The following is a 15,696-nucleotide window of genomic DNA, read 5'->3' on the forward strand; positions in this document are numbered from 1 at the left end:
AATACTCCAGGTTGTAATAGTGACGATTTATAGAGCAAATGACACACTGTAACTTTGTTATATATTATATATAATTATATATATATAATTTCTGAATGCAGAAATTTTTTTAGTAGGATTGCTGTTATAAGCTTATCAGCTTCCAGAGAGTTCTTTGAATAATCTGTTCTGGATTTTGTGACCTTGTGATAGTCAACATTGCTATTCTTTTGCCGTGGCATGCAGTTTATTGTTGGTTTTTAAATGGCCGCCTCTTTCAGAATCATACCCATGAACTTGGTCTTGACTTGTGTAATGTATTTTTAGATTCAGAATCAAGAATAAAGTTGAGCTAGTAGAGGCTCCATAAACATGGTCAGTGACATAAAATCCTAGGACAGAAGAAAGACGACAGGACAAAGGCATAGTAACAATTCTGCCTTTGAAAGTTCTCCCAATTGAAGGATAACCCAATTGAATGTGGTGCTAAAAGCAGCTGACATGATTGGTAACACAGTCTCTTAAACAGAGTTCTAGGGAGGCTTTTACAACCTGGCACATAGTGCTTAAGCAATTCATTCAATAAAATATACGTATGTGTATATGCAGATATACACGTACATACATGTATGTGGGATACATATAATACACATATATATACACAAACATATATCCAAATGAATTTACCGCCTTAGATTTCTGCTTTGGTACAGACATTCTGTCATATTAGAATATATACAGAGAGATTCCAATGAGAAACACATCTGTATATACACTTTGTTTTTATGTTCATTTTTCTATGTCAGCTGAGGCTAAATGAAGTCAAAAGTGGTAGCCATGACCTACACACCTAGTGACCTGAAAGCTGGATTTTCTCAGTTGAGTTCTGTGTGCCATGAACTAGAGAATGCCTCCTAGGGGGTGATACACTCTTCTGCTCAACAAATGCTCAATAACAGGTCCTTAGGCAGCTGTCAGGCATTTCAGCCTAGATTTCTATTATGAGAGCTTTGATTGGTTATTAAAAGAAATGAGCTCAGTAAAGCAGGCAAGACAATGGAACATAAAAACCATGTCTTCTGTGCTCAGCCTCTGTTGCCACTCGGCACGTATCCCTGCAGTTCTGCCCGTGGACTGTCATTTACAGTACAAACACCTGTGTGCGTGCAGCTCTCCTGTACAGCTTCTGCCCGGTTATTGTATCTTCCTCTCAGATATCAAAACACCTCTCTTCCACGGCAAAGAAAATAATCTCCGTCATTGGCCTACCTGACAGTGGAGATATCTCCATTATATTACCTTTTAAAATTATGCTATTGGCTTTTCTAAAGAAATAGCCAAATGAAGGATGCATCTAGTGTTCTTCAAAACAAATTCCCGGCTTTACCTATGTGCTGTTTGATGCTCTCTGTATGACAGTGCATAGGGTCCATGAATTTGAGAATTAAGTGTCAGGAAGAATTTCCTTTTATCAAATAATAGAATGTGTGTCCTCCGCTGTGTCTCCCTTGGCTGCTAGGAAGTACAGAACCAAGGGTAACACACAGCAGAGGAAGACCATTCATAGAAGGGGTGAGGAATTTTATTCTCTTCTCATCCAAGAATGGTTTTTACTCCGTAGTTTGAGAGCCTTAATGCATTAATGACTTGGTATAAGCCTCCTCAAAATCAGTTATGGAAGCAAGCTAGGTAAAAATTATTCCACCTGTGTGAAGGATACACTCAAATTTACTACATCAACATATTTCTTTAATCAGGTTCCTACCGTTTGTCCAAATAATTCAGTAAAACTTGACAAGCCAATCTTGATTTTTTTAAAAAGGAGTCCAGTTTCCAATTCCTAAACATCTAGCTTTTTAATCTTGTTCACGTGGAGTTCTTACCACGTTACTCCTTCAGTGTCAGGGAAGCCTTCTGAAAAAAAAAGATGTAAAATTGTATCTTTGTCAAAAAATGCAGCTGTAAAGCTATTATTTTGGAAGTGTCTTTTAGCTTTTTCTTAAAATTTGAATCACATTTAAAAAGATGTCTTTAAAGTTGATTAGACTCTTTCTCCACCCAAATTACACACTTATAGGCCCTGTATTAATTTATGATTAGATTTAAAATCAATTTGCATAATGAAATTATTTTGATATTAGCACTGTTTTAGACATTCTCGTTTCTCAAATTGCACATAGTAGAAAGACTTCTGTCTTTAGCATTGCAAAATGGACAGCTGTATGTTTAGAAATGAGATATACTTCTTTCTGTGAGGTTTTGATCTTGTGCTTGATGATTTTTTTTTGAAGTTTGTATTCTTTAAGAGAGTATAGCAGGAATCTGAAATATTATAGGAATGCTGTATTAATATGACTTTTTAGGGCATAACTGGAATTCTTCATTATTATCCTTCCATAAAAATCAAAGAATATTAGAAGTGAAAGCAACCTTGGCAGCGATCCATTCCATCTTCCCACTTGGTTGCAAGAGAATTTCTGAATCCTCTTAAGAAATGAATGCATAGAACTCAACACTGTTTATCAGACGTGGTCCAGCTAGTATGGAATGGAGTTGGACAATTATATCCCTTGACCTGATCTCTGTTCTCCTGCTAATGATGTCTGAAAAAGCGGGGAGGGAGGGAAGGATGGGGGAGCAGGCAGCTAACATTTCTTGAACACCATCAAAGTAAAAGGTTCTTTATGTATGTAATTGCACTCAATCCATACAACAGCTTAGAAAAGTTACTTACATGGCTCTAAGCCTCCCTTGTCTTATTGGCAAATGGGGACAATACTTCTTCACTCCGTGATCACCCAATTAGTAAATGTAGAACCAGGATTTTATTCTAAGTCTTCCTGAATCTATGAGGTCTGACAATTACGTTCACGAACTAATCCTAGAAAAAATGCTACATACCTTTTTGCTGAATATCACTGTGGTCACCTTCGAAGAATTCCCGTTGGGAAGCTGTGCACTGATGCCAGTGCCTAGTGTATCCCTCAAAGCAATTTTGGAACTTTTACTGGAATGGCCATCAGAACTGTCGTCTTACTACACTTGATGTCGTGAATGTCATCAAAATGTCTTCCTTTCAATATTTCCTTTATCTTTAGGTAAAGAAAGAAGTCATTGGAGGCCAGATCCAGTGAGTAAGGAGGGTGTTCCAATGCAGTTTTTTGTTTACTGGCTAAAAGCTCCCTCACAGACAGTGCCATGTGAGCTGGTGCATTGTCGTGATGCAAGAACCATGAATTGTTGGCGAGGAGTTCAGGCCGTCTAACTTTTTCACACAGCCTTTTCATCACTTCCAAATAGTAAACTTGGTTAACTGTTTGTCCAGTTGGTACAAATTCATAATGAATAATCCCTCTGATATCAAAAAAGGTTAGCAACATCGTCACAAGTACACGAATTTAATTGTCAGACCTGGTAAAGCCCATTGTTTTTCCTCCCTTCAGAGATGATTGTGTTAGCTCTCGGCAGTCACATCTCCCCAGTTGATCACAGTGACTTTTTGGCTTCAATAATGTTTGAGAGCACAAAGGACTGTTTTTCTCTTTTACACTACTGTACACAAAGTGCTTAGCATAGTACCTGGTATAAATGCAGGACATAATCATGCTACTTGCAAGATTTGGACAAGCTCTAATGAGAGGTTCCATCATGATTCTATTTTCCCTATTGAATTTTGTTATCCAAGAGTAAAGTATATGGTACTCTGTAGAGATTTTGTATTTTCAGATGAAAAATGATGGATTGAGCATAAGCTAAACTTCTGTCTTACATTTTGCTTCAGGTACATAGAAATGCTAGATTAAATACCTTTAAAGTTAAAGAAATTCATATTTAAACTTGGGGGAAAGAGAATTATATTCCGGAAATAGAGACAGAGAATGTATCAGAACCTTCAGGTAGAAGCTGAAGTCTTGGGAGCTGGGCTTTCACGGTCCAGGTAAGATTAACAACTGGAACTCAGTTTCAATGCAAGTGAAGGAGCTACAACAGAGTCTCAACATAAGACCCCTGAACACTCTTCCTGAATTTAATGGGAATCAGAGTATGTCCATTAGTCAACATCTCCAAACAGCCAGAAGCAAGTAGCACCACCCTTATGGATGGTAAAGTTTTCTGGCCAATTTCTCTATTTAAAAGAGGTGTTTTCATCTATTCCACTATTCTGAATAAAAGTTTAGCACTCATTTTGAATTTCCTCTTTGCCTTCTATTCTTTTTATAAGGGAAGCCAGACCTATTAAAGTTTGTCATTAAAATGTCTTACTGAGGGGTAAGTGATGCTTGCAGGAAAGTGTGAATGCGAGCGTTGATAGGCATGTTGGACTTAGAGCTGCTTCTTTTAAATTACCTATTTCATTTGTTTTCTTGGCAGGTGAAGTTGGCCTTGTGCTTGCTGATTCATTTTTAGCAATGTGCAAGAAGTGCCAGTATTTACCACCTCTGTTTGGCCTCCTCTTTTTCACATCTCCTTTTGAGGCCATTTCTTTATCATCTTTGGACAGTGTGCCAGCTCCTGACTGCCCATAACCTTTGTCTTACTTGCTGAGAAAGGCATTCCTTACAGATCATAGCTAACTATGTTGGTTATATTCCAAGAAGCATTTATTGAGTACCTACCATGCACTGAACATGGGTTTAGGGAATATAAAAAATAATGTAGGTCATTTTCCTACCCCCAAAGAATTTATGATGTCAAAAATGAGCCATTTCCTGAGGCCCCCCTCCCAACTTTCCACATTTTCCATGGAAGCGTAAAATGCCACATATAGGATGAGATGATTGCCATGGCTCAGACTTGGGAAATAGCCATGGTTCTGGACCAAGTGCCACATAGGTCCTTTACTCTGGGCAGTAGTGGGTCAAAGTCTTGTGGGGTTTCCTCAATTTACAAATCTGACTACGTGCCATTCCCTGGAGTGCCTGAGAGTTGTCCATCCCTGTTATATCCCTACAAATATGCCTTGCATAAATCCTTTCCTCTCTTGACAAAGAAACACACTGAGTTCTGGAACCAGAATGAATATGCTTTCTCAATGCAGGACTCAAATAGAAGACCAGCACCGTGGGTGAGGGGTTTCGGAAAGGTGGATGACGGTACTGAACTCTGTCTGAGCTACCTTTGACTTTGAGTGCGTGTGGACCAGATACCTAATGTATATGTGCAGCTTTCTTAGTTTCAAAATATGAACACATCTAAGTTACAGGAAGTTGAATCATAATGGCTGTGTTCTGCAACAGCAAGCAGCAGTTCTTAACCATTATGTGGGTATCAGTTTCCTTTGAGATATTCAACCCAGGGGGAAATATGTATGGACACAAATTTTGCAGATAACCTTAAGAAGCTCATAGGTTACCCCTCTCCCATTTAAAGAACTCTGCTCTACTAGGGAAAGTACCAGAATGCTTTAGTCTAACTTGTATTAAAGATTTTTTTTCCTTGTAGAGCAAAATACAAGCTCTGTTGTAACCTTGTTCTGCAACAAAGACTGCAGTGAAAGCCTACTCAGCAGTCTCAGCAGATAGTTTTTAGTTCAGAGTCTTCGTGAAATGATTTTAAATGTAAAACAACTTTCAGATACTATAGTTAGTCATTTGCTTTTTCATGATCCTAATGTCTTTTGAAAATAAAACAGTCATGTTAACAAAAACCTATACACTGAAAAATAGAGATAGATATAGGTACTTAGGGGGAAAGCAGGGTATGGGAACAGACTATAAAGCATCCTCTGGAAAATACCAGACATTTTATGTAGTGCTTTCCTCATTTGACTGGTAAAACCTTTGCAGTTTTGGCGAATTTTGACAGAATAAGAGTATGCTGTTTCAGTTAAAAAATGGAAATGAAAATACACCTAGCCTATATGGAAGCAATATTTTTTTTGGTTTACTGTTCACTAGTTTTCATGTGTTGTGGGCTAGAACGAGCTATGTGGAAATGTTTTGAGGGGCTGCTGTGTTCCAGGCAGTGTCCCGGACATTTGCACATATTGCCTCTGAATCTCACTTTCCTCAGACGTGCAGTGGTAATGAGACCACATTTCCTCCAGTGCTGTTTTGAGGAATGGAGAAACCGAAAAATAGAAAACCGAGTCTAAGCCTTGGGTTTGTTGTTCATTCAGTTGTTTTTATGTCATCTATCATCCATTCACGTATGCATTCAAATACACCTTTGTGATATATCTGAATGTTATATTCTTCTACATTCACTATAATTTGCTTTCTTTTATTCCTGGAGCTAGAAATAAGGCTAGGAATTTGGAACTACGTACTCTATAGAGACAAAGCATTCTTGGTAATTTTCAAAACTACATAATCTAAAATTAAACAATTTATTGACTTTTCTAGATCTGAAATCCTTGCCATGACCTATAAGTGCCTATGTGACCTGGCCCCATAACTCTCTGACTTTGTTCCCAGCCTCTGCATGCTCCAACATCTGGATTCCCCCAACAAGACATGCTTCTTCCAATCTTAGGACCTTCATTTCTTTTCCCTTGGTTCTTTGCTTGGAAGGTTTCTTGTTATAATTTAATTCACCTGTTCAGATGTCATCTGTGCAGAGAGGCACACTGGGCCCACCACACATGTAAAGCAGCTCCTTCTGTTCACTAGCATATCTCCTTACTGTGTTTTGTTCAAAAATTTATGACTGTCTGAAATTGTGTTTTTTCCATATTTATGTTCTGTCTTCTCCCTCTAAAATACATGAGAGTAAAGACCTTGTTGGGGATCCAGTGATTTAAAAATGTTTGTTACAGATGAAATGTCAATAATGGCATGTTGAATGAATGAATGAATGAATGGGCTTTTGTCTCACACTGAGATTATATGAGGAAAACCAGGGGTTCTAACTTGTGATTCCAAACAGTTTGGGGATTTGTTCATAATAGTAAATGCTTACTTAGAAAGAATTAACAAAATGCTGAGCACATAGCTAATTAGGTAGTTCAAGTGCTTTCATGTATTAATTAATTAAATTCCTACAACCTTATGAGGTTGTAGGAATTATTACTCCCTATTGTTACTCCCATTTTTATAGATGCAGAAATTGTGGTACAGGGAGGTTGAGGACCTTGCATGAGGTGACACAGACTGCAGACTTGGAAGCAGGTATTTGAGCCAGTGCTCTTTACCTAATAAGAACGTGCTCGATAAATACTGCTTTAACCATGTGCAGTACCTGGCTGAGTGCTTCATACACACAGTGTCATTTAGTCCTCCCTCCGCACTGAGGTAGAGAGGCCCTGTCCTTATGCCTGTTCTGCAGATGGGGAGGCTGCGGCTTTGAAAGCTTAAGCAACTCGTCCAAGGTACCAGAGTTGCTTAGGGAAGCAAATGGGACCTGAATGTAGACAATATGAAATCTCTGATCTTAGGCATTGTCTCCATGTTAAAAGAATGCTTTGGATTTCTCTTGGAACACGGTCATTTTGAGGTTTGTGAAGGAGGAATTAGCTGCCCTCCCAACTCAAAGGATCTTCACTGGTAGAAAGGCCATTACTTGGCCACAGATTCATAATGAATGCGGGAGAGTCCAACTCAGAAATGAATTAGAAGCAGCAGAATTTCTGTCAGAATAACCACTTGTCTATAAGGTATAATACAGTCGGCTAAATGTCTGTTTCTTCAGAGAGAGCAGAAGAACAGGATTTAGAAATCCGATAACGGAAAGGTCAATTTTGGTTTCTAAAATGAACCAAGGTGCACGCGTACACAGACACACACAATGTGTGACAATTAAGTTCATGAACTCATCCTAGAAAAACTGCCACATACCTCATTGCTGAATATCACTACGGTCACCTTCGAAGTCCTCCCCTTGGAAAGCTATGCACTGACGCCAGTGCCTAGTCCTGCAGAGCAATTTTGGAACTCTTTTTCTGGAATGGCCATCGGAGCTGTTGTCATATTACCCGTAATGTCCTGAATGTCATCAAAATGTCTTCCTTTCAATATTTCCTTGATCTTCAGGTAAAGAAAGAAGTCATTGGGGGCCAGATCAGGTGACTATGGCGGGTGTTCCAATACAGTTAGTTTATTGGCTAAAAACTCCCTAACACACAGGCGGTATGAGCTGGTGCATTGTCGTGATGCAAGAGCTCCTTCGGGACAATTTTTGCACACACCTTTCTCATGCTAAGATTTTCAGTTAAGATTTTCCTGTTTTTCTAATGATGTTTACTTGGTCTACTATACTTCTCACAGTCAGCTGACAATTTTGGTGCACAATTCAACAAATTTTTGCAATGTTTTCCTCAGTTCTGCTCTTTACTGGCCACCCTGACCTCTCTTCATCAGTGACACATTCTCTCCCCTCGGAAAAACGTTTAATCCATTTGCACACTGATGTTTTCTTCATGGCATCCCCATAAACTTGAACTAACATGTCCCTGATTTCACTTCCGCTCTTGCCAAGTCTAATAAAATATTGAATGTTTGTTCATTGGTCTAATTCAAGCTCAGACATTCTTGTGACAGCACACAAAAACACGCAACAACTGTAATGAATGCCACTCAGCAAGACATGGTCACACATCCACACGAACACAGCTGTGAGACACTGATATACCAAGGTTATGAAACCTTACCGAGCTGTTTGTACAGTGCTGCCAATGTAAGCGCACGGTAATTGTCAGACCACGCGTGCGTGTGTGTGTGTGTGTGTGTGTGTATGTGTATTATTTATGTAACACTAGGTCTAATTCTGTACTGAAATGCAGTAGTGTATACAGTTTGGCACTGTTGCTTTGTGAAACTTACTAAGTCTTTTTTTTTTTTCCTCTGAGACTTAGGGACTGGGTTCTATTAGTGACGACAAAAGCCATCTGTACACATGAGACGATGTTGTGGCTACATTTTGTCTAATATTCAGTTCTATCTCCATAGGTAGGCATTATTAGCCACACAGGCAACACCAATATACTCACAGCACAAGAGGGGGAAATAAAATCCTGCAATCAACGCATTATGACCATGGCTTCAAACAAAATATCTGTGTGAAGGGTTATGCTTGTATATGTGGAGATCAAACTTTTTTTTTCTTTGAAAAACTCCCCATGCCCACTGAGACTAGTTGACTCAGCAAGAAGAAAATGAGTTCAGCCAATATTATCGAACTCTAAAATTCCAGCATTTTCACAGAACTTGTATTACAAGTGCTCTTACATACCCAATCCTATGTGATCCTCCCTGAGCCTGGGTTTGATGCTCACAGTTACCCAGAGCTGTGGGCAGAGCGGGTGTTATCAAGTCACTTTACAGATGAGGAAATTGAGGTTAATAGAGTTTAAAGGGCATGCCCAAGGTCAGGCAGCTAGTAAAGAACAGAGCCAGCCCCAGAACCACAGTCTTTGGATTCCAAATTATATACCGTATTTGCCGGCGTATAAGACGACTGGGCGTATAAGACGACCCCCTAACATTTCCACTCAAAATACAGAGTTTGTTATATACTCGCCGTATAAGACTACCCCCTCTTCCGCACACCTTCCACACACCAAATAACTTTCAGTTTAAAATTTGCATCATACTTCTTTCTTTTGGCTGGTGCCATGATAGGGATGATAGGGGTTTGACTGGTCGACATTTTCTATGCTGTACTGTACAATGGTGCAGTATTGTGGTTGGCTGTTGGCTGTATACAAAGCCTGATTTGATTGGTCCCTGCTCCCTGTTTGCCCGCCCTGTCACTATAGCAGTCTGGTCCACCCTTGCATCAGCATCTCCCTGGGACCTCACTAGTGCGCAAGTGCGAGCTCTTCAACATTCTAACAGGCACCATGATAGCGCAAAATCGCGAATCTTCAATGCATATGTAAAGAAATATACGGTAACCCGAATTTACCACACTCGCAAAATCGCACACAGCCAACCATACACCCAGTATGGTATCGCGATTCGCGATTTTGCGCTATCATACTGGGTGTATGCTCGGCTGTGTGCGATTTTGCGAGTGTGGTAAAATCGCATAACAGCAAAATCGCATAACAGCCAAGCATACACCCAGCAGCGCTGCTGATGCCTGAACGGTATGTGGAATGAAGTGGGCGGGCATCGGGAGGCCACTATGGCACGGGGCAAGCACTATGGGCAGTCTATCTGAAGTGTACCTGGCGTATGAGACGACCCCCCCACTTGGAGGCATATTTTTCGGGGCCAAAAAATCGTCTTATACGCCGGCAAATACGGTACCTTTTCTGCTGCCCACACCTCCACCTAGTCGAAGAGAACCTGTCACTGGTGATATTCCAGGTTCTGAGCATTTTGAATCTCCTAAAGATTTTGTTACTACCAGGTCTGCTTCTAGAGGGTATAATCTATGGGACTTAAGATGTAATATCTTTTACTCGGCTTTGTGCACGTCCATTGTTTCATTGAGTTTCAGCCTTGCCTACTTTACGTCTATGAAAACAGTGAGCAGCATTTGTGGGCCAGGACTAGCATCCTATGGTTTCTAGCTTTTCAAACAACTTTAATTCTGTTTCCTCTAGAACCTTCTGGCAGCTTCTCTTGGCACCCAATGCGACAAACAGGCGGGATGGCATTTCACAGTGGCTTTTGTTTCTCTTCTCAGTGTCTGTGCTCTGGGATCCAGCAGAGACTTTGTTTTTCAAACTCATTGAACTTTTACCCACTCTCCTTCTCACTACTCCAACTTTTATTGTTTCCTCCGGGTTTTGAAAGAATTGCAAAATTTATCAAACATAGGTTTGATCTCCTCAAGGACTCAAGGACTAGAATTGACAGATAGGTGGTTCAGTAACTCCAGCTGAACATGCCTCCAAACCATGCTTGGTAAGAGATCAGGTGATTTAGCCCGAAGTAAAGCAGCAAGCCTGAGGCAGCAGTGGAATGGCGTGCAGCCAGGCCAATAGTGGCTGCTTGTTCTTCTGGAACGCGAAAGGCCATTGGGTGTCCTGTTAAAACTCACCTGGCTTGTGCAGAGGCCCGACCAGTAGAAGGCAGTAATTGCTTCACTTTCATGTGATCAGAAAGAGTGCAGTTTACTCACAGGTACTGTCCCTAGAGAACAACTAGATGGTTGAATACGTTTGAATAATCAACCTTTCCAAGCAGAAGCAAAACGTATTCTTCTTGACACGTAAAATGCAAATACACTCAACCCGTCTCTCTTTTCATCCTAGATATATGGGTTTTGGACTTTCCATATCCGAGATCAGAATGTTGCCCCATTGCCATGCTCTGGCTGTGGCTGTTGTGCAAATCTTTATCTGCTCAGAAAACCGGGTATTTGCCAAGAACATCAACTTCTATAACGTGAGGCCTCCTCTTGACCGTAAGTAGTGCTTGTCCACATAGTACATGACTGTGGGGTCCGAGTGACGATTTGGAAGTCCCTGTTTCCACCTATAGTGACGGTGCTTTTTATGGAACATTTGGTTTATACCTAGAATAAATCAGAAAATCTTCACTACTTCTGAAATTTTCTTCATTTCTTTAAAACGGATTGACTCCCTGCTGAAGTCTCCAAAGAGTTCTTGTTTAAAATTATCTTTGAACACTGTCCCTAAGAATGGTTTAGCAGAGGAAATTCAGTGTTCTTTGTTCATCTCTTCATTGGAGAAGGATATTGGCTACAGGAAGTTTCTGCATCAGTGATAGATTCTTTCAAATGGCCGTTAACAATTTGACATACTAATCAAAACATACTAATCAAAACAGATTAGTATGTGTGAAATTTGGAAGGGAATGCTACTTGGATTTTCATTATTATGCACAGTTAGAAAAGGCTGTATAAAACTCAACTTTCCCACTAATAATTTAAAAATAAGCAAATAGTATATATCTTCTATATTAGCTATAGGATAATACATCTATGTATACTGTATGTATGTCTATATTTTATATAATTATCGACAAATTTTGAACTTTTTAAGCCTACTACAAGTGGGTGATCAGAAAAAATTATTTCCAAAATGAGAAAAACTGTAAAGTTTTTCATTATAGAAAGTCCCAAAGAGACAAGAAATGTATAGAAGAAAATAAAATTTATTCATAATCCCAAGAGTCAGCATGAACTCTTTTTTCCATTTTGGAATATTTCCTTCCACTGTTTTTTCTATGTATGTGTATTTAAATATATGACATACTGAAAGCAGACAAATTTAATTTCGTAGCAGTTTTTCTTCCATTGCACTATATTTTAAATACTTTTCTATGTCTTTGAAAATGTTTTAATGCCTCTTACATTCAAGTTTTTAAAAATCATATTGCTAGTCTATAGGTTATGTAACCAATTCTCTATACTTTACATATGACACACATATACACACACAGTCACAAGCAAGCTAAATGTTAATGCTTCATTGAAAATCTTTTAAAATATGTGCTCCTCTTCAATTGGCTAATGACCTCAGAATAGATTCTTGGGATTATTAAATCAAAAAGATTGTGCCAATTTATACTTTTACTCTTTACCCACTAGCATTGAGTATTAGTATTTTTTAAACTGTACTGATTTAATAGCTGAAAGTGGATTTCATTATTTCATTCTTTATGTACCTAATTCACTTTTATGCATAGGCAACACTGAACTATACTTGCAATACTTAGTGTAATGTCCTCTGAACTTAAGCTTTTGATATTTTGTCCTTTTTTTTAATGGCTCACTATATATCCTTCGCTGTATTTGAAATGCCCGCGACTTTCTAATTATTGTTCCAACTTGTGGTCAGGTTACTACGATGGTTTGGAGATCACCTTGAGCTTTTATCTGTTTCATCATCCAAAAATGGGAGAGTTGAAAATTTTACACAGGGCTTTATATCCTGGCCTATAGAAAAATGTCAGATTTATTGTATTTTTTATTTTTGCCCATTAAAACAAGATACAAGGCGGGGAAAAAAAAGCATGAAGACAAAAAGAACATACTTATTGCTCTCAATCCAGGCTGCCAACAGCTCCTAATTCCTCCTTTCCATAACACAGTGGGCTGAGAATAAGGGCCTGAGAATTACTATCGTTCTTACATTCAATGTTCCTTTCCTGGTTGAGGTTGAATGGACATGTATCAAATGAGATTACTTGTTTGAAGTTCAATGTCGCCATAATGCAAGTGCATAAGGATGGAAACCAGCGCGATGTGCAAGGGACTCTACTACTAGATATTTTTCTTGCAACCTCCTGTTTAATCTTCACTATCCCTCTGCAAGTCATGGGGATCTTCATTGTTACTATTCTTATACATAGTATTATTATTTCTTTGAAGTTCAAAATCACACAACTAATTAGTGGGAAGGGCAGAATTAGAGCTCAGGTTAATCTGACTCCAGTTCTTTTCAGGGATGATGCTTTATCAAATTACTGGTTCCAGGGCTGCCACTACCCTTTATCCATCCCCTTGAACCCCCACTTATTCCCAAGTTATAATAAAAGAACACCGTGGATATTTCAAAGTGGCTTGTGGAATCATTTTTATTAGTCTATCGTAGATAGTCACAGATGAAATATTTAAAGAAAATTGAATAAAAGGAAGTGCCCCAAAGTCTGGCAGTTGAGTCCAGCTCCCTAGAAACAGAAATCTGAGGATAATGGCTTGTAGATTTTGTTTGATCTAACAGCAGTTACTAATTTTGTGCCATATTTGAGGTTTACAGTGTTTGTCTTTTTTGACCTTTCCCTTTCACTGTGCATTTTTCTTTACAGCTACACCATTTCCAAACAGCTTCAAGTGTTTTACGTGTGAAAATGCAGGGGATAATTATAACTGCAATCGATGGGCAGAAGACAAATGGTGTCCACAAAGTAAGTGTGCTGAGTTTGGAAGACTCCTTTGGGATTATACCTCATTTAGGTTCTCTTGACTGGTCCTTAGCAGAGGCATTTTATGTAATAAGATTAGCAAACCAACAGGCTGATGATGTTCAATAGAAGTCAGAGATTGCTTTAAGAGACTCTCCAGACATCAGACTACTCTGAGAGTACTCGGAAACTGATGGCATAGCCTTAATTTGCAGTTGTGTGTGCCTTGAGGAGGAATTTCTTAAATGGTAGTTACCAGGAAGAACAAATAGATCACAATGTTGATTAAGGCATTCTAAGAATTTCAGAAATGCTCGATGATATCTCTAGAAAAGTCATACTTACTGGCTAAAGCAAAGGAAAAGTTCTCTACTGTTGAGATACATTGATGCTTGGGAAACTCATTCCTTCATGTGGCAAACGTTTGAGTATGTTTTTGCTTATTTAGTTCACTAATATATTCCCAGGGTTTAATCCAGCGCCTCGCCCATATTAGGCACTCAGGAAATATTTGTTGATGGGATGAATGGATGCCTTTGATTAGGTAGCCAGGGAACTCTTCTCTAAGGAATGTACATTTGAAATAAGACCTGAATGACCGAAACAAGCCCTCCATGTGGAGGTCTGTAAGAACAGCATGCCAAGAAGAGGGATCAGCAGATGCAAAGACTGCAAGAGACAAAATTTGGCCTCTTCAGTGAAGAGGGAGAGGCTGGCCAGTGAGGGCTAGTGGGAGATGGAGAAAGACTCTCCTGGATGTAAGGACCAGGATGTGCAGGATCTTCTTTTTCTAATAAAGAGTTTGAATTTTATTGTAAATGTGATGGGAAGGCTGTCGGGGGTTTAAAACTAGGGAATACAAGATGCTAGTTGTGTTCTAAAATATTGTTCTGGGTGCTGTGTGGAGAAAGGATGGTAGAAGGTAACACCAAGTAGGGTTTTTCCTTGCCTTCAGGTAGAGAAGATGGCGGCATGGACTAGGGCGTAGGAATAGAGGGGGAGAGAAGTTGAATGATTTAATATATACAAACATGGACGTAAAGCAATCGGGATGTGCTGATGGGTGATGTGGAATTAAAAACTCTACAGCTATAGGAGATCAGTCTATTCAGATTTTAGAATGTATCTTTTTTTCAGGTTTTCCGATGTAAAAGACCAAGAAAAACAAACTCAGACTTAGAGATTACCACTTTTGGTCTACTGTTATCTTGAATCTTTTGGAAATTTCTGTATCACATTATATGTAGTAGTGAAATAGCTTTACCTGTTCGAGATAAAGCCAGTATATGGAGCCATTAAATAGTATACACCGGAGCCCTTTACTGGGCCTGAGAGTCTTATACCATAAATTAGCACAAATGGTTGTGACATCTACTTGGACAGTACTTTCGTTATTTCTTTTCAAGAATAATTAATTACCAAAATATTTTTCTTGGGGTTCTCTTACATTTCTGTAGAGTGATCGACCTTGAATTGGGTGCATGCTAGTGAGTGGACGTGCATGCGTGAGCTTATACATTTTGGGATTTGTTTCCAGAGTTTTCACAGAAATTTATCATAGTTATTTCAAAGTTTTTGAGGTTGACTGATGCCTCTCTGTGTTTATTTCAGATGGTAGTTAATCATTCTGTAGCTATTTGCTTTAAATCCCCCTGAAAACCGGGTGATACGGGTTAGAACACTAGTACACTGGGGCATTGCTGCCCATCCTCTTGAGCCTTATCTTCAGGAACCATGCTCTTCTTTCGAATTGTATCAAAACACTGTTCCTAGAGAGGTCTGAGCATAATGCTCCAGTTTGTCATTTATTAATCAAAACCATTTTTAATGGGAACATGCATGCATATTTCTGGGTTTTCGAATTTCATCTGTTGCAACATGTATGGGAAGCTGTAGCTTTCCACTAGTAAGAAAATGTACGTCAGCAATGGAAGGGTGAAGAAAGTTGGCTCTTCCA

The 15,696-nt window shown here is 39.2% G+C and overlaps 1 protein-coding gene across 4 annotated transcripts in view; it reads left to right on the forward strand.

Annotated features, from left to right (window-relative positions):
* Window positions 1-15,696, forward strand: part of LYPD6B (LY6/PLAUR domain containing 6B) — a 158,423-nt gene that overhangs the window by 136,487 nt on the left and 6,240 nt on the right. For all 4 annotated transcript variants that reach the window (XM_081051168.1, XM_081051166.1, XM_081051169.1 and 1 more), the window contains 2 exons: window positions 11,123-11,274; window positions 13,644-13,742. In XM_081051168.1, coding sequence (XP_080907294.1) covers window positions 11,127-11,274; window positions 13,644-13,742 — 247 coding nt within the window. In that variant the 5' untranslated portion in view covers window positions 11,123-11,126. The remainder of the gene's footprint in view (window positions 1-11,122; window positions 11,275-13,643; window positions 13,743-15,696) is intronic.

This window comes from Rhinolophus hipposideros (genome assembly GCF_964194185.1).
Source record: "Rhinolophus hipposideros genome assembly, chromosome: 6".
NCBI classification, from domain to species: Eukaryota; Metazoa; Chordata; class Mammalia; order Chiroptera; family Rhinolophidae; genus Rhinolophus; species Rhinolophus hipposideros.